Raw genomic sequence first — 19,556 nt, 5'->3', positions numbered from 1 at the left:
AATGGCGATGCCACCTCCGGCTTGGTTGACGCCACACCACAATACCTGCTTCATGGAACTTATCACTCATATTGTCTATGTTTTACTCCTATAAACATCTTCGTTCACACAACCTGCATTTGCCTCCCACAGGAAAACAGTGGAAATACTTATCTTCAGTAGGCATGCTTCACACTCACAAGCTATACTTCACTTCTGAAAGTCACTCTATTCCTCCAGACAACCTCAATTTATCTCAGCTGTGGTGCTTTCTTTGCTATGGGCAAAGGGCATTAGGGAAACAATATTTCTTTATTTAGTTAGAAAGAGGTCTAAACTAAAAGGAATGCACTTGGCTTAATGTCTCCCCCTTATGGCAGAACCACAACAGGCAGACAAACAAGACAAAGCATGAACATTTATTCGAAGAAGACCATAAAACACCAAAATCAATAGGGATCTTCAAAACAGGAGTCCACATAATGGGAGCCTTTTATGTGGGTAAAAAGCCCAATAGATATGGCCAACACATTTGGACCTTGGCCTCACTTGCTATGTGATTCCTTTTTGGAACATCCTCTCAACCAAGAGCTAACTATCATACAAGGAAATACAGGACACCAGGGCACTAGCATCTCTGAAGAAAGTCACCCTGAAGACAGACACAGCTCTAGGATGTCACCATTAATCTTCCATTAACTGGATAGGGATCTGGATGATGGGTGAGTGCTCTGGCTACATAGTAGCTATGGGATACAAAGGACAATGATAGAGGTTGATTGCTACTGTCATACACTTATGACAGGGTAGCCAGAACTGTGGATTGAGACTTAGTATCACTCTCACATATTAGTCTCTGAATAGCAGGAACAGTAAAGCAAGGCAGAGTGCTCTAGATTGTTACATGGGCTAGCTAAGGTAATGGAGAAGTGACAAGTGTCCATATTGGTTATCTGCTATAGAACAACAGGGACTGACAAGTAGGGTTAAGACATCCAGTCACATAGAGAGGGACACTGTCACCTGCTGTTAATAATGGGTGCCTGCTGCTGCTGTAACATAACTCCACAGGAGAACAAATTGTATATAAACGCTGGATTATCATGTACATTTCAATAAGGGTTGCTGAGCAGTGTAACAAAATAATCTGCCATGGAACATCAAGGGCTGCGGAGAAAGGCATTAAATGCCTTCACATACAGGTCATGAAGCAGTATGTCATTCTTTCATCTATGCATCAAGCCCACAATCTTCCTCAACCCATTGGATCTGATTGGGCTCAAAAGGTAGGCTCTGCTCAACGCAGCCATCAGGAACCAATCTGATGTTTGTGCTGCAGACAAAAATGCTTAGAGAGGGGAACTTTATAATTGCTGTCCTGGCCTTGAGGTTCATAAGCAGACCTCCTTGCAAAATACTAAAGCAAGTTCCACACCATCCTTGTCCCTATGCTTCTTCAAACTGAACTGTATTTTTCTGTAGTTGTGCTGGAATAGGTGAAAGTTGTCTTATTATCATTAGAGCTTTACCAAAAAAGACCCAGATCTCCTTGCTGTTCCACAGAGTGGAAACTTTATTTACTATCTGCAAATATGCTTGCTTGTTTCAGAAATAAAGTGGCATACAACAGAAGTCTGGAATACAACACTCTTTCTGGGAAAGACCTGCTTGCAAAAGGAGTGTTCCAGTCAGGATTGCACAGTCCTCTATCCCGGCTCCATGTCTAGCAACACTTGGGGATGCACATTTGAGTGTGAAAAGTCACCAGTGTTTGAAGATCACCAGGAAGCATTAGTAATGAGGCGCAACAACTGCAGTGGATCCAACAAGTAAGTCTTATGAAATGAATAAGCTCTGCTGTTTCCGCTGTACAGAAAAATCAGTCATACTCCCACTACCTCCAGCCCAGTGGTGAACAAGACTGGTGTTCGGGAGAGGACTAAAGGATAGTGGGATGAGCCAATTTCAAAACACGTTGCTCTGCTGAGGATAGAAAGCTGGAATGCTTAACCTCCAAGACATAGTAGTGGTGCCTTCCACAGAAGACACAATTCAGGTTGATCTTCTCGGTTTTATTCCTTTCCTTCAAAGAGATAAAATTTCAAATTCTTCATCTTCTGAATCAAAGAACCTCTCCAATTGGTTGACATCAAAAGAATCTGCAAAATAAGAGAAACGAAAGAGTATTTGAGCAGCAAGTTCAGTATGCGGAGAAATAATGTTATTAAACATTTTACTACAGCCATATAAAATCAATAACTTAGTCAAAACAACTTTAATACAGAAGAAAATACAAAATCAAAGGTCATTATTAATATCTTCTAGATGGGCGCATAACTGTTAGGCATTCAAGCGTCCACTTCAAAATAAGGTTATCTAAGGAATATTCTGAATTTCGGCCTATTGAATCAGCAACAAGGATTCAGTCTCCATAGACACCAAGCATCAAAATACCTAGATGCATTTCCATCCAATATGGTGCCCATCATCATGCCGCGCTGTACTGCTCATCATAAATAACACAACACAAGTTCACAAAAAGTACCTCCTAAAAGTGATGGACCACCGACCAACCGCGCACCGCCTGGGAACAACTCTGCACACTGAACACAACCACTCTTATGAACTCCATCCACTCGGGAGCACCCACCGACGCATGCCCCCACCAGCTTTTCAAGTTCGGAAGAGACGAGATAAGCCACTAGCTTACCAACACCATCCTCAACGCCTCCATAACCACAGCCATCTTTCCTGATGCCTGGAAACATGCAAGGTGAGACCCCTCCTCAAGAAATCTTTATCAGACCCCAGTTAGCTCCAGAACTACCATCCCATCTCTCTGCTCCCGTTCCCTGCCAAAGTCCTGGAAAAGCAATCAACCTCCAACTCACCGAACACCTGGAGAGAAACAACCTACTGGACCCTTCCCAACCAGGTTTCAGAGCCAAGGACAGCACTGAGACAGCTCTAACTGCCGCAACAGAGGACATCTGCACCCTACTCGGCAGAGGAAAATCAGCCCTCCTGATCCTGCTTGACCCCTCCGCGACCTTCAACACCGTTTCCCACCACACACCCATTGATCGACTATGACAGATTAGAATCACAGAGGAGGCGCTCAGATAGATGGCATCCTTTCTCACAGGTCAAACCCAGAGAGTTAGCCTCCCTCCCTTCACCTTACAACCCAAGCACACCTTCTGTGGCGTACCCCCAATCTCATTCCTCAGTCCAACCCTCTTCAACATCTACATGACTCCACTCGCAGACATCGTCAGATTGCACAACATCAACATCAACTCCTATGCACATGATACCCAGCTTGTCCTCTCGCTCTCAGCGGACCCCACCTTGATGAAGACCAATTTCCACAACTGTATGAAGAATGACAACTGCCTGAAGCTCAACAAGGACAAAACTGAAGTTCTGATCTTCAGCAGACACACTGCCCTCTGGTGGCCAGCAGAGCTCGGACCCACCACTACATCAAAAGACCATGCCCACAACCTTGACATCATCCTGGATAGCAAACTCTCCATGAAACATTAGGTCAATGATGTCTCCTCAGCCTACTTCCACATGCTGCACATGCGCCACAAAGTTTTCAAATGGTTCCCCATCAGCACCAGCAAAATGGTGACACAGGCTCTCATCACCAGCCGACTGGACTATGGCAACGCACTTTATGCAGGCACCAACACCGAACTCATGCAAAGACTCCAGACTGATCCTCAACCTGCCCAAGAGGACCTACATCACCCAGCACCTGAAGGACCTCCACTGGCTCCCCTTCCCGAAGAGATGCCACATCAAGCTTCTGACCCATGCCAACAAAGCCCTTCATGATCAAGGACCCACCTACATGAACCATAGCCTGCATTTCCACCGACCTCCCAGAAATCTCCGCTCGGCGCACCTCGCCCTCGCACAGATACCACGCATCTGCCACTGCTGCTCCGGAGGATGCTCCTTCTTCCACCTCACCGCTAAAGCCTTGAATGCCCTTCCCCTTCACCTCCTGACCCCACCCTCACTGACCCACTTCAGGAAGAGACTCAAGACCTGGCTCTTCGACTGATACCTACAGCTTTGCACCTGGATACCCTCTCGGATGATAAGCAGTGTTATACAAGTACGATTTGATTTACTGATTGATTGATGGTTTGCTGAGGGTCGTTGTACATCATCATGGGCCCAAAGCTGACTTTCTGAGATGCCAAATTCCATGTGGCTGAGGCTAGCGCTGAAGATCAAGATGGCACCCACACTTGTGTCATGAAGAACAAATTACTTACCTTTGGTGATGCTCTTGCTGGTGGAGATTCTATCTAGCTGCAGATTCCTCAGCTTTCGAATATTTCCCAGGCATCAAACTGGATCCGGAAATGATTTCGTGAAACTTCCACACGCCGTAAGATGTCACCATGCGCTCTGAAAGTGATGTGCGGGGCCTATAAAGGCATCACTCCCATACACTGAAGTCAGTTCCTTTTGAGACTGTCCACACCTACAGACATAGAGCCCAAAAGCAACCTGGACAGTGTGCAGATTCCTTGACTTGGGCTCGTACTAGATGGAGAGACCAACCACAGAATGGGGAGGATGGGTGGGCCGGTGAGGAATCTGTGGCTAGATAAGAGTCTCTATCAGAAAGAGCATTATCAAATGTAAGTTACTTGTTCTCCTGAAAGAGACTTCTTGCTGTGGATTCTTCAATTTTTCAATAGATACCAGAGCAGTACCTAATGGGAAGAGGGCAGTCGATTGACTCAAACCAGACAGTCCTGCAAGACCAAGTGGGCAAAGTGCCCCTCTCGGGGGACCTGGCAATCCATACAATAGAGCTTCACGAATGTATGAAGGGATGCCCACATTGCTGCCTGGCAGATATCTAGGACAAGGATACCGCGTGCCAACGCAGTGGAAGCAGGATTGTCCCTTCAAACAACTGGATGCTCTCCTGCAGGACTTGATCTGAAACGGAGGCCGCCAAAGGGTCACACTTACCACCCTTCGCTGCCCAAAACTCAAGGGCGGACTGGGAGTCCCAGATTTTGAGTAATATTTCACAGTGACACAACTCCAGTGGATCACCAGGTGGCTGGACGGGGCTGGTCTAGAAGACCTAGGTCCAATCGGCTCTGAACCGAACCAGGGGACACTGTTTGCAAAACGACTCCAGCCTGCACTGAAGATCCCACAGCCGGGACTCCTTCTGTCCATGGCCCTGCACTACTGGTAGGCCTGTGTTAGGCGAGTGGGCAGCACAGTGCTTTATGCCCCTGAGCTCACACTAGCGGGGTTACCATATGGGGATTCAATACCTTTCTTTACAGCATGGCAGATGAGCACTTGGACAGAAGTGGGGATAGTGATGGTGAGTAACTGTTATATGAGCAACCATAACTTGCTACAAGACATGGTAAGAACAGACCGCCTTACCAGCGGGCCAGTTCCCCACCTACGAGGCGCTCACACACATTTCAAACCTATAAGGATCGGGAGGCGAAGAATCTACGGCCTACATTGTTCTCCAACTTCTGCAGACAATGGGCTCTAGAGGACACCCGATTTCATGGTTCTACAAAGCACTGAACACCATGGACAGGAAATCCCTGGATGCCCTTGGAACACAGAGCTAGGGCAAGATATACCTGACATTGAATGGGGGAGAATACTGGCATATCCACAGAAGGTGTCTCGCAACACACACTTCAAGTACATTCAATTCAACTACAGGACGTACTTAACACCGCACAAGATCAGGGCCATTTATGGGGGTAAACCTAGACCTTGTACCCGCTGCGCAACTCTAGATGTAGACTTCAGACATATGACGTGAGGGTGCGCCCAGCTTCAGGTATACTGGGGGAGGGTCCTGTCAAAGCTAAACGCCACCCTGAACCGAACACTGGAGAATACTATAGAGGTATGCCTTTACGGGGCCTTTTCTAGGCTCAAACCCAAGAGAGTCAGGAACAGGTTCCTTGACCTAGCAATACTAGAGAAGAGATGAATTGCAATGGTTTGGAAGTCCACTGCAGGGCATAAGGTAGCGACCTCGATCAGAGAAGTGACATTGTGGGCTCGAGCAGAGGAGAGAGCTCTACAGAGGGAGGAGGCCCATAGGGGACGCTGGGAACTGATAGCGGACTTGTGGTCGGAGGTAGGGGACGAACGGGAACAGCCCTCGGATGCCGAGGAAAGACTGGAGACCCTCAGGATGATGATGGGCGTGACAAACTAGCCCGACTGAATGACTGGGACATATCACTGGGAGGATCTAGGAGAGAGGGATGATCAGACCGATGACCGCTAGTGGTGTGTCCCGAGAGGGGGTCTTGGCCTACTTGGTGGCAGAGGTTGCGGGGGTGCTGCACGATGAGGCAGCGGACAGGCGCAGGTGGGCGCAGATGGCTCCCTCTCCACTGAGGCGGACCCCACGACCCCCCTACAGCAGAATTGGAGCATCACATTCCCCTGAGACAGTAGTTTGAAAGTTATAGGATTGGCTAGTTTTTATCACATGCCATATCTGGTATACCCTGACTAGAATGCACACCCCGGCTAGCATGCAGTCACGGTGATGTGACTAAAATTACCTTTTGGACTCAGGTGCATTTAATAGTAACTAAGCCCTGATATCTGGTGGGGAGGCGCAAGGGTTGCTCTAGACAGATCGGTGTCACACTCAATTCATACAGTCAATGGGAAGACCTGGGGCACGCCCGCAAGATCGGCAGACAATAAACTGGGGACTGTGCTGCGGGGGTGAAGTCACTGTATCAGAATTGCAATGTGTTTAAAAAATAACGTAATGTGCCACTGTGATATGATTGCATATATTTGATAAATGCCTCTAAAAAATAAAGTGTTAAAAAAAAAAAAAAGAGGCAATCCCAGGTTTGTAACAACACCATTAAAAGGTATAAGGGTTGGCATGCACCCTTGCTTCAGTCTTATGTTTGTTTTGATTTTTGCTGTGATGAGACTGCCAATTCCTAATTTCATACAAACCCCAGTATCATACTGTAGTCGCTGAATAGCGTGCAGAAGTCCAGCAGGTATTCTCCAACTGTCTAACTTCCTCCCCACATAATGGGGAGCTGCCAGGTATGGCTACTGCTTAGCATTGCAAGAGCCAAGATATTTTCAGTAGCACCCCAATCGGTTCGAAAGCCTGTCTCATACAAAGGAAGTGTGTGTTCATCACTCATCCATGACTTAAGGTCTTCCAGCAGCAATGGGGCATATTATTTGGCATTAACATCAACTAAAGTTATCATTCTATAGCAGGTGGGATTACAGCAGGGTTTTGCTTTTATTTTGAACAGTGCACAGAAAATGGTTGCAGAGAAGGGGACATTACACTTGACAGGGCAGACGAAGGCCATTGGAACCTGATGCTTCATTAGACCTACTTTTTTGATGACTTGCAAGATCATTACAATAGACAGCCAAGCCAGATTGTCTGCTTGAATGTCTAGTTACAGATTAAAAGCTTCCACAGTTCTTACATACGTGAGATGTGTTGATGCCACTGATCTGCCTTTATGCCACTGCCTTAATCTACTAGGGAATGATGCATAGTATGATTAATTAAATGCACAAAAATTGCATCTATACTAAAAGACTCATCTTTATTTTTTTTAAAGAAAAAATTACATTCCCGCATTTTTTCTCTGAAATATTGTGTTTAATGTCTTTTGTTATAATATAGGTGCAAAATAATAATTATATTTTCAGACCATACTAAACACCACTATTAACTATTGTTGCATTTCTATGGTAATTACCCAAGCTCCTGTTGATTGACAGGCTAGCTCCTGTTTCTGTTGTTTTGGTCTGGATCATGTCAGGCACTTTATAGTCCGAGCTGATAAACCACACGTAGAGGGAGTTTTGGGCAAGCTTGGGGGTGTTACTACTCAAACCTAGAGCTGTTGCAGGGACCTTAGAAAGAGCAGCCACTACTCATTTTTTTTTCCTCAAATAGCTTTATTTGCATTTTATATTTTTCAAAGAATTGCGAATAACCGTATACATGTTTGTGGTAAAAGACAATTATTGTACATTTAGCATGGTATAGAATGTCATTTACACAGCCAATGCATGTTTTCCTGAGTCCAATGTCTGTTCTGTATAGCAGAAACGTGTCTGCCTCGCATGCTCTTTGACTACTATATAATATATATAAATGCACGTTTATGTCCATCGGGTTAGCAAACTATTTATCCTGCTCTTCGTAATGTTTCCTTTTTTCTCAGTATATCACGTGAATATCGGTATCTGAGGATGCAATCGAATCAAAACGATGAGGCAAAATGTGATATATATATTTATATTAATCAAACAAACTAACAAAGCCATTATCTACTCGTCACTCCTGGGTCGATGTGTATGCTATGTGTATGTTCCACTCCCAGTATATCTACGTTAAGCTCGTCGCTTTCTTGAAACCGAATGAGCCTGTCCCGCTAGACACCCCCATGCCCCTCCCAATGTCGAATACCTATTGGAGATGCGGCAAATCTCACTATGTGAACCCCCTGCCTCAGTTGGAGCTTGCCTCGGTGTGTGGCTGTGAGTCCGTGTCCTAATCCCGTGTTCCAGCTCCTGGCGAGGGATTATTCCCCTTTTCCCCCTCTATGCTCGTTAAGTCTACAAGTATGGTATCCCAATACTGTGCAATAGGGTATTTGCGTAATCCAGCTGTTTCCTCTCTGTGTAGTGATGTGCTTTCGGCTTGTGCACACACTAGGAGCGATCTTGTCCAACTGTTGACAGCAGGGGGGTCAGTGTGTTTCCATCTCTAGGTTATTAACCTCTTTGTCACAATCAGGCCTAAATCGCGATGCGATGTGGCCCTAGTTTTCTTTGATCTAGGATAGAGCCCTAATATGCAAACCTCCCATGTGCGCATTATTGTCCTATCTGTACATGTTGCAAGTGCTGTGACAATTTCCTGCCAGTAAGTATGCAGGGAGACGCAGTACCAGAGCAAATGTAGGAGGTCTGCGTCTGTCTGTAAACAGCGCGGGCATGCGGCGGTATTAGTATCAGTTTAGTTTGTCCCGGGAGAGGTATGCCCTTTACGTTATATATGTCTGTATTAGTTTAAACGAAGAATTTCTCGGAATATTAGTGGGGTTGGCTAGCAGTGTGTCCCACTCCCGGTCTGTCCATTGTTGTCCCCTGTCTGCTTCCCATCGCGAACGAAGGGCCGTCATGGGTTTCATTGTGTGTATAAGTAGCGCCTCGACTAGCCAGTACACAATATGTGAACCATTGCCCATGACATGCAAGTATTGCATCAGAAGATGTGTCTCTGGTTCAGTAGCGATATCGCCCCATGCCGTGAAAAGCGATCTCGTGAGTGAGTTGTAGAGTAAGAATTGACCTTCAGGTAGGTCATAATCATTTGCCAGAGTCTCAAATGGTATCAAGGCGCCGTCTGTGTAGAGATCTCCTAGCGTGCTTAATTCCGAGTCATGCCAGCACGCTAGTGCCCGGTGTCCCTAGAAGTGGTAATGATGGGGCGTAAGGGGTTGTAACTTTTGTTAGGTACAGGCTCCTCTTATAAAAGCGGAGTGCCAGAGCCAAGTAGATCTGTGATGGGCGTGGTAATCTGGCAAAAGGGTGAAACAGTTGATATATTTGGGTTTCAGACCATGGCAGCTGAACGGCTGCTGTGTCTTCTAAACCATTATTTGTGAACCATCTCGTCACCCATTGTAATTGTGCCGCCAAGTAATACAGTTCCGTGTTAGGAACTGCCAACCCTCCTTTACTGGTAGGGGCATATAATTTCCATAATGCGACGCAGGCCGGTACTTGTTCCAGATGAGGTCCCAAATTAATTGATCGAGATCGCGAAAGGTTCTGGCCGGGACGAAGAGCAGTCACTACTCATTCTGGCATGTTACTTTTACTTGTCCTTTTGCGGCTAGTTAAATGGCGCAATTGTGGGCAGGTATTGGCTAGCTGCTAGACTGGCCAAGATAAATGCATTCACCTACTTAAATGTAGATCACGTTAAGCACCAATTTCAGACCTGAAGCTGGCCTTGTGCCGCTTCACCTACTGCCTGCCAGTTTGTTCAGTAGCCGGCCATTGTTATAAAGAAAGGCAAAGTTTCATTGAAGCAGACATCAAACAGATTTTACTGCCAAACCGTAATAAATTAAAATATGTAGTTATGTTTCATCTTAGTTTTCATGGAAATTTGACATGCATATTTCTATTTTTTTTGTAAAGACACAAAATGCACATCACCAGCATCAGAATATTACACCAACAGTACAATATAGTAGGCTTCTACAAGGTCAGCTGTCAATAAAATGCCAGCCCCCTCCTCAATTGACTGATTCTGGCACTTTCTTTCCCCCCCCCCATATCGTTACGCCCTGACCTCTGCAGGCTACTCCCACTTCTTTCTATTCGTCTGCCCCAAATGGATTACTGATGTCACACTCCTTTCTACAAGTCAAAATTTCCGGATTAGTTGTAGTCTTACCTGGTGTGAGGCTTAAAACATCAGAACTACAGAAGTGGGAGGGCTGTCGTTCCACCAACTCAAACATAGGCAGGGCTCCTCGTAGATGAGACATCTAACAGGGACAAGAAAGAGTGACCTCATGAGGAACTTTGACTTCTAGCTCTGTCCCATTTCAATTGCAGTGGCAAACAGGGGAAAAAGCACCACACAGTAACAATACTAGTAAACGGTATAGTGTAATTTCATCTGGCAAAGGCCACACACATTTAAAAAAAGTGAAACTGCTGAATTTTTGGGAAAAAAGAAGAAAAAATACAATTGCTACAGAAACTGCTGTGTCCTGAAAAAAAAAGGTTTCTAAACAACAAATAAAATAATAAAAAGTGGACATATTTATAAATATATACATTTACATACTGGTCTAAGTAAATTAGCTATCTACAGTAGTTTACTACAGGGCCTTTCTCAACACACTCTCTGCTCATTAGACAAGGTCTCAAACTTGCTCATTTGTACTTTGTACATTTTCCCTAAGCACACTTTTACCTCCTCATATTGGCATCTGCCTGCTTGCAGACATAATCAGGACACCTTACAAACGATTTTTGTTAGTATTAATTGTTATACATGTCATCGACCCGGGCTACCTTTCTGAATCCTTGACCAGCCACAATCCCACCTGCAATGTAATATCTGTCAATCAAAATCTTCTAGTCCTACTCAAAGAACAATGCATTGCATTTTTTATAGATTTATTTAAACAGCTTTCAATTGCACCAGTAAATCACAGATAGCACTAGGGCCCTTTTTACAGAACTCCTTTGAGGACATCATTGCACAAAAAGATACATTTGACAGGCACAGGCTGAGTAAAAGAAAGAGACAGACAAGGGGAGTTCTTGGAAATTGCCTACCAATGGAAATGGTAGGCTCGATTCAATTATCAAGGGACAGGAAGTTTTAGGCGGTGGTTGCGGCATCAATGAATGTGTATTTTTTGCCCAGACAGGTTTTGAATCAAGGAACTTCAAGGTGATACTAGGTTCGGTTTTTGAGTTATTTTTGGACCACCAGATATGACCAGCAATTTAGACAGGTAAATTGGTTTAGTCAAGTAAACAACTTTGTAGGTGCGACAGCGTAACTTGACTTTGATTCTGGTAGCCAGGTAGCCAGTGCAGGTTGCGGAGAATTATGGAGATCTGGTCGAAATTGATTAGATCAGTAATAAGCCTGCAGCTAGTGATTTTCATAAGATTTGCGAAAATTAAGTGCCTGCTTTTTTTTATTTGCATATTGGAGGTAGAAGTTTGTTACTTGGCCACCAAGTTCATATGTTGGATGAGAGTGAGGACCGAGTCTAGTATGAAGCCCAGTGAGTGCACTATGGGTGACAGTGACTTAACAAGCCTTCTGATTTCAGGTCGACTAATACTGAAAAGTCAAATTTGTCCAAAGGTTTGGTTGAAATGAGGAGAAAAGTTGTTTTATGTAGGCTGAGAATCGAACAATTAATAGACATCCACGAGTAAAGAGCTTCAATGGAAGTGCAGAGTTAAGACTTCCTCGATGATGATGGACGTTAGGCTAAATAAGCGTGTGATGTACCCATCACAACAGCAGGACACCCTTTGAGTAACATGGAACTCTATAAAATGAGCATTAACTCATTCATTATTAGTGAGGAGGAACACATATCATCAAAGATCAGACTCTCTGGCTTCAGGTACAGGTTGAAAATTGTAGGAGCTAGAACGGAGCCTTGAGGAACACCACAGGGGAATGTAGATGCACCAGAGATGCGTCTCCACAGACTCCCCACTTGATGTCACTTGGTGCGAAAAGAAGAGAACAAACTAAGGACTCTACCATAAAATTCCCATTTGAAGCGCCAGCGTACAAATATGCCTGCTATGATCAACAGTGTCAAAAGCTACCGGAAAATCAAGAGGACTAGGTAAACAGGAATCCCCCTCATCCATTGTGTGGTGCACATTATCCAAACTTTTCGGAATGGCTGTTTATATGATGAAACCCAAAGGGAAGCCTGAGTGAAGGTGTGCAAGCTGCTATTTCTTGGGGATAATGGTGTTTAAATGTTTAGCAAAGATACTCATGATAGGTTTTCCAAGCCAATGAAAATGTGTTACCAGTCGTATTTGCATGGCAAAGTATGATCCAGATTGTGTTTTTTGAGAATTTGGGTTTTTACATTTACATTTACATTTGACCAGATAATAAAACATCAGGGAAAGCACCTTGGCATAAAAAGTACATTTACCATATCAGACCAGAAGGGTTTGAAGATGTAGAAGTTGCTTTTTATGTTGTTTGCTGTTAAAAGAGTGTACACAATAGCTTGTTAGATATTTTATAATGGGGAAAGACCCTCACTGCTGATGTGATATGAAGCATCCCAGATATTTCTGGTTTTTGGGAGCAGTCTATTGTTTATGGAGGAGTCAGGTCTGATTTTATCTCTGATGGAACCTATCTTGTCAGTAAACTCAGTCAGAAATCCTCATTTTTTTAGGTATGACATTAGCTAAGACCTTTTTATTTTACTAAAATTATATGGATAATATACTTACCTAAAGGGGCTTTCAGGCAGCTCTCTTCATGCACTGATCAGCTGCTGTGTCAGTCACACTTTGCTTCCACCCAGTACAACATACTGCATGGGGCAACGGGTCAGCCTTCTTCAGCCACTGGCTAACTTTAATTTGAGTGACTGAATTTTGCTCTTTCACATGGAGCACATTCACGTACAGAGAAGCTCCTTTCGGTGCCAGCATTGTTGTTTTCATGTTATTAAGACTTCATTGCTTTATTGTGGTCTTTGTACATAGAGCCTGATGTGACAGCAGGATACTTTCTACCAGGTGTGAGCAAAGTGCACATTCCAGCTTTATCAGTTCCTGTCTTCTGCTAATGCTGTTGTAAATTCCTTTTGGAGTGCCTTTGTTTATCTGACTGCTGCTATCTCACAGCACATCAGATTGTGTCCATTTAAAATTGTTCTTTATAAAGTTATCCTCTTTTTTTGTATGCACGTAATGAAGTGCATTTATAACTGCACTTCCTGTACATCATGTTGGTATGTATTTTAATTGAGCATTACAGTTTTGCATGTAAACCAACTTAGTCTATATGTCCTGCTTGTCTGGCTATCAGTGCTGTTTTATGTATTGTACTAGGTTTAGTTATTATGTTGGTCAGCTGTCTCTCTCTGCTGCTAATATGCACTCAATGGCGTTATGATCCTTGTCACAATTGCTCATGCTTTTAATCTATTGTTAACCACTCTAACTACCAATTATACTAAGTACAAATGCATTTATGTCTAAAGGCTTCGCAGGAAATAAAAAAAAGTACAACACAACTGCATGTTACAGCTTCAGCCTGCTCTTACTCAATAATCCCCATCAGCAAAATGAAAACAAGCATTGGAAATGCAATAGGTCTCGCATTTGTTTGAGTTAGAGCTATTGGCATTTTAAATGGCAATGGATTTAACGTATGTGCTACGGAGTGTATGAATGTAGTGTGTGCTGGAATTATGTGAGAGGGATTGTATTAGTTATGTAATTGTGTGGCATGGAGTTGTGTTGTGGAATTATGTGGCATGGTGTGATGTAGAATTATGTGGATAGTAATTATATGGTATTGCATGTTTTGGAATTATGTGGAGTGGGATTGTGTGTTCTGGAGTAATTATGTGACATCAAGTGTACTGGTATTATGTGTTGTGTAATTGTGTGTTATGGAGTGTAACATTTCATTCTGCTTGATTTTGGAGGGGTGAAACAAGGATAAAAGGCCAGACAGAGGCCAGACAAAACAACCACAACCCTCGAAACTGACAAGGAAAGTAGGAAACTATATGTCAGTGCCACTGTAAATATACCACAAGTTTACTGCTTGAGCTAAACAAAAGTAAATAGAGTTCCAAAAGTACCCAAAACCGAGAATACATGCAGGGGCCTGGTAGGCAAGTTTAGCGGTCACTGCCATCATGTACATTACAGGACGTCCTTTATGACGCAACAGTTTTCGGAGTGTAGTGCTTTAAGGTGACAGAGGATGGTGTTTTTTGGGGCCCTGAAGTCCGAAAATATGACAATTGGCGACTCCAACCGTTTGTAAGGTTACCCGACTATCCAGACGTGGTTTAATTATGATATAGCTGTTACACGTTAGGTGGAGTATGAAGGAAACTTGTAAGTACTGTACACTGGAGTAGAGCATCGTTATAATAGCCCCCTATGCTGTAAACTTGTTGACTGATTCACCCAGCTTGAATACTGTTGAATTGTGATCTGCGTCACACAGTGAGTTCCAAGGAGGGTAAAAGAGAGTTGACTGCTTAACATTCTTAGGGACCCTTTCACCATTATGGCGGCTAGGCAACACAACAAGTTAAAATGAAGATTTTGTGCTACGAAATTCGTCAAATCCTGGTGTATAAACTTTTATGGGGATGGGTGAAGTAGTGTGGAAAGCAAATGCGCGCGATGGCAATCGTCGGGAAGGTAATCAATTATATAGATTGACAAATGTTGCAGAGTGTCTAATCAAAATCAATATTATTACCACGGTCGCAACATAAAAGATGCCCCGTTACTAAATTTGCAACCTTCAACACACCCTCCCCATCCTGAACACAACAGAAACATAAAAACTGTTAACTATGACTCATTCAATGCATACGGGACAGTTCCCAAAAATAGAAGGACTACACTTTTACAGTATCTGAGCGCCACAGAATGATAGTGCTCATCAACATAGAAATATAGAATACATACTATAAAAATACATAAAAAGCAATGTGTAAACCCAGTATCATACCTGTTAATCCTATAGTTTACAGATTAGAGTGCTGGCTCTGTGTGTTCTTATGGAAATCTAGACTTTGATTAAATGCCCGTCAGTTGTGAGAGTTGGCTCCTTTCAGACCTCCGGACAGCCAACACCACATAGACTCCTAACGAAAACCTTTGTCCCAGTTATTCCACATGGAGCTCTCCCCCCATTCTTCCTAGGGAGATCTCAGGCTGCCCTGCATCATGCTTTTCTAATGATCCCAAGGCAGGCGCAGCCTGACCTCTGTTGAGCTGCAGTTTCTCCCCTCCCCTTAGTCTCACCTGTGCAATGCCTGCGCCCATCAGCCACCCGCTGTTCACCGTTACATGCTTGATGACCACTTTCGTTGCTTGTGAGGCGCTGGAGGAGGACAACGCGCAAACGAACTACCGAGTGGCAAAAGCCATGACTTGTTCAAATGTCCTGCGGGAGAATCCCTTGCTAAAGAGAAGACTAACCACGGGAACGAGTGACAGAAGGGCAAGGTCGGTGTGGGAGGAGCCTGTCAGTGACTTAGTCTACCAGCCGCAGGGACTGTGGACATAAAAGAGGGACTGATCAGGACAAAACAGCTAGCAATCCAGACATCTTAAAATGCAAAATGTGATCAGACTCGGAACTAGCGCCGTGGGGAAAAATACTTTCAAATACACTTTGCACAATCGCCTTTTAAAATTATACGAATTATTTTACTAATTTTTTGCGTGTCCCACTGATGATTTTCCATATTTCCATTGTCCGTTTTCATTAATTATAAATAGTTTTTCTCGAGTAATGTTCCGTGCCCCTTCGTATGTTTACTATTATTATTATTATGTTTCTAGCGTTGACTATGCCTGTTTGTCTTTTCTATATCTTCTCTTACCTGTCAGATTTCTGCAGTCCGTAAAAATCACATGCCTGCCCGGCGTAAACACGTACCTGTTTACAGCTTTCAAAATCAGTATGAAAGCTTGGATAGCTCTGTCAACGGAGGTCTAAACAGACTCCCACGCATGGAGTCAACTTCGCTGAGAGACGGCCAGCGACTGAAGGTGCAAACCTCAAAGGCGGCAGGAAAGCATGGAGGTTTGGGTGACAGACGCTGTCGCCCTACCAGGAGAACGGTGTACAACAAAATTGCATCATGCATCTGAGGAGAAACCCTGCTTCTAATCACAGCGCGAACCCGCCAGCTCAATGTAAATAAGGCGGAAAAATAAATAAATAAACGGAGCGTGGTGTCCCTAAAGCGGGCGCCGCGCTCCGATTCAAAGTAAAAATAAATAACACAGCCGGAATGACAAAATAAGAGTGCTCACCCACTAATTAAAGGAGACAGCATCACGCCGCAAGTAAAGGATCCAGTCCAGGTGGGTGGGGCCAAAAGTGGACAGGGCGGTAACAAGGAGGGACTAAAAAGCCTCCTTCACAATAGAAAGCCAGCATTTAGCCTAAGCCTTGACGCAAGCCAATGGGAAGAAGGGGCGGGGCTTCAAGTCCCCTTCGGAAAGTGTATTGATGACAAAAAGCACTCGCAGCGCGAGAAGCGCATGCGCGCTCCAGCGCTAGGTCTGCGAGACCTAACAACTAGTTGAACTAGACATTCACCAATTCACAGACAATATCAGGGACTCGGAGTCCCACCCTATTTCCATTGCGGCCACCTGAATGAGGAGGACGAAATGGCAGATAAAAGGATTGCCAAGAAGAAATAAGTAGTAACAAGCATTGAAAAAGCCAATAGGTGTTGCCTATGGGAGAGCTATTAGCTTTGTCAATGTCTGTTCATTCGACCCTACGTATTGTGTTCTTTTACTCCTTTCATCATATGTCTAGAAGGAAGATTTTATTGCCACTTTTTTTTTTTTTTTGTAAACGAATTTTATTTGTCAAAGACACATTCAGCGAAGCTCTGTGGCCCAGAGACTTCAACAGCATCAAGAGACAACATACCAGCTTTGACATTTTTCTCATGAGATATCTTATGAAAATTACAGAAGAGACGTGCATAACCAAGGCAGTCCCCCTCCTTAAATGAACATAAAACCACCCACCTCCCCACCCCCCCACCCATCGCACTGTCCATCTAGTCAAGGCAGCAAACGACTATTCTGTTCTCGCCATGAACCATGCCCCTAAGACACTGCTGCACCCGATACACCAATGTTACAGGCCCCCTTAAAACCGGGAGGAGATGGTTCATTACCCACACAATTATTCCACTGAGATGGGTTCCAATTCCAGTCCCTTGTAGTCCGCCCAGCGCTTCCAGATTTTATAATGCTTTCGTGGGCAGCCCCGTGCCACATAAATGGGGGCCTCTAGGCCCATACAGAAATCTAAACCGGCCTTCCAGACAGATATTGGGGGTGCGACTGCCGCCTTCCAAGCCCTCGCTATATCTCGCTTGGCCAGAGTAAAACCCAGGAGCATCAGATGGCGCTTATAGACATTGCCCCCTATATCATCCATCACATGCAGGAGCACCAATTTAGGGGACCATGGAAGATCCCAACCCAGAACCTCTGAAAGGCATGTCAGTACCCCCGCCAGAACCTAGTCAATACAGGGCAATCCCATACCGTGTGTAGCAGCGTCCCCACTTCACGCAGGCAGCGGAGGCAATTCGGAGAGGCCACCAGGCCCGCCTTATACAATGTAACTCTGGTAAAATAAACTCTGTGAAGATATTTAAACTGGATGAGTCGAAGGCTCACGGCGACAGCCGCCCCACGCGGAGAGGCCAGGGCCTCCGTCCAGTCCTCCTCCTCCAGCTGACCCACATCCTCCTCCCATACCCCACAGAGATGCTGCAGAGACGGGGAGCAGTGAGTCACCAGGGACTGGTATATTCTCAAAATCTTATGGTCTCGTAGGTCCCCCATGAACACCTTCGCCTCAATTGGACTAAAATCGTCCAACTCCTCCAAACACACCAGACTGGGAGAAAGGGCATGTCGGAACTGTAGGTATTTAAAGAATTGGGTACGCGGCATATGAAAGTCCATCTGCAGCTCCTGGAAGGATTTCAGAATAGGCCCCCTCATGACGTCCCCCAGAGTGGAGATCCCTATCGCATCCCAGTCCTGGAAGCCGGGCAGGGTCGCCAATTGCGGCAGACCCCCATTTCTCCATAGTGGCGTCTCCCCAGTTAGGCGATTCCACCAACCCATCCTCCGCAGTGCCTGTCTCCAAATCTGAAAGACCAGTTGCGTCACACTCAGCAGGGAGGGTCGCAAAGGCGCAGAATAGAGGAGTGTATGTAGTGAATGATCTCCCATTAGGCGGCGCTCAAGGCTATACGCCGGATCCGACCTGTCGCCATACCACCATTCATTCAGGACCAGCAGGTGGGATGCCATATAGTAGGAGAGAATATCTGAGGTGGCGAGTCCCCCGCAAAAGGTAGACTTAAAACATGTACGTAACGCCACCCTCACAACCCCTCCGCCCCAGAGGAACTGACCCAGTATTGCATTGACTTGGCAGAACCAACCCAAGGGAATAGGATATGGATGATTTTGCAGCTGATACAGCATCCGAGGCAGGGCAACCATCTTGAAGATGGCCGAGTGGCCATATATGGAGAGGGGCATGTGGGACCAAGTACAGACATCCTCCCGCACCCTGTTCCACACCGGCACCAGGTTCCCTTCCCACGAGGTCGACCTAACGTCTGACAGGAACACTCCCAAATATTTCAACCCTCCACTCGCCACCTGCACCGCAGAGGCCCAAGCACCCGGATCTGCCCTGCTTCCCAGGACCCAGATGGTAGACTTACGCTCGTTCATATGCAGGCCAGTAGTTTCCCCAAACACCTGCATAATGCGTAACAGCCGCGGGCCAGTCCTATCTAGTTGCGTAAGAAAGAATAGCACATCGTCGGCATATAGGGCAATACGATCTGACAGGCCATCCGCCCACTCGAACCCCGACACGTGCGCATCGACACGCACCCACGCAGCCAGGGGATCCATTGCCAGGGCGAACAAATAAGGCGACAGAGAGCACCCCTGCCTGGTGCCACGACCAATAGGGAAGACAGAGGAGACAGAGCCCGCCACTCGCATAGATGCTGTAATGTCAGTGTAGAGTAAAGTCAGATAAGAGATAAAGCGAGGCGCTAGATTCAATCGGCGTAGGAGGGCGAACAGATATTCCCAGCTCAAGGAATCGAAGGCCCGATCCATATCCGCAAGTAATAGGGCCGCATGTACTCCCAAGCATCCAG

General features: G+C 45.2%; 1 protein-coding gene across 2 annotated transcripts in view; it reads right to left on the bottom strand.

Annotated features, from left to right (window-relative positions):
- Positions 1-1,525: 1,525 nt before the first annotated feature.
- Positions 1,526-19,556, bottom strand: part of ATG4B (autophagy related 4B cysteine peptidase) — a 362,353-nt gene continuing 344,322 nt past the window's right edge. For both annotated transcript variants that reach the window (XM_085634168.1, XM_085634170.1), the window contains exons 12-13: positions 10,496-10,589; positions 1,526-2,138 (exon numbers count right to left, since the gene is read on the bottom strand). In XM_085634168.1, the coding sequence (XP_085490294.1) occupies positions 2,065-2,138; positions 10,496-10,589 (168 nt within the window). In that variant the 3' untranslated portion in view covers positions 1,526-2,064. The remainder of the gene's footprint in view (positions 2,139-10,495; positions 10,590-19,556) is intronic.

This window comes from Triturus cristatus, chromosome 11 (assembly GCF_964204655.1).
Source record: "Triturus cristatus chromosome 11, aTriCri1.1, whole genome shotgun sequence".
NCBI classification, from domain to species: Eukaryota; Metazoa; Chordata; class Amphibia; order Caudata; family Salamandridae; genus Triturus; species Triturus cristatus.
The sequence above is the reverse complement of the archived record's forward strand: the minus strand, read 5'-3'. Positions and strand labels throughout refer to the sequence as shown.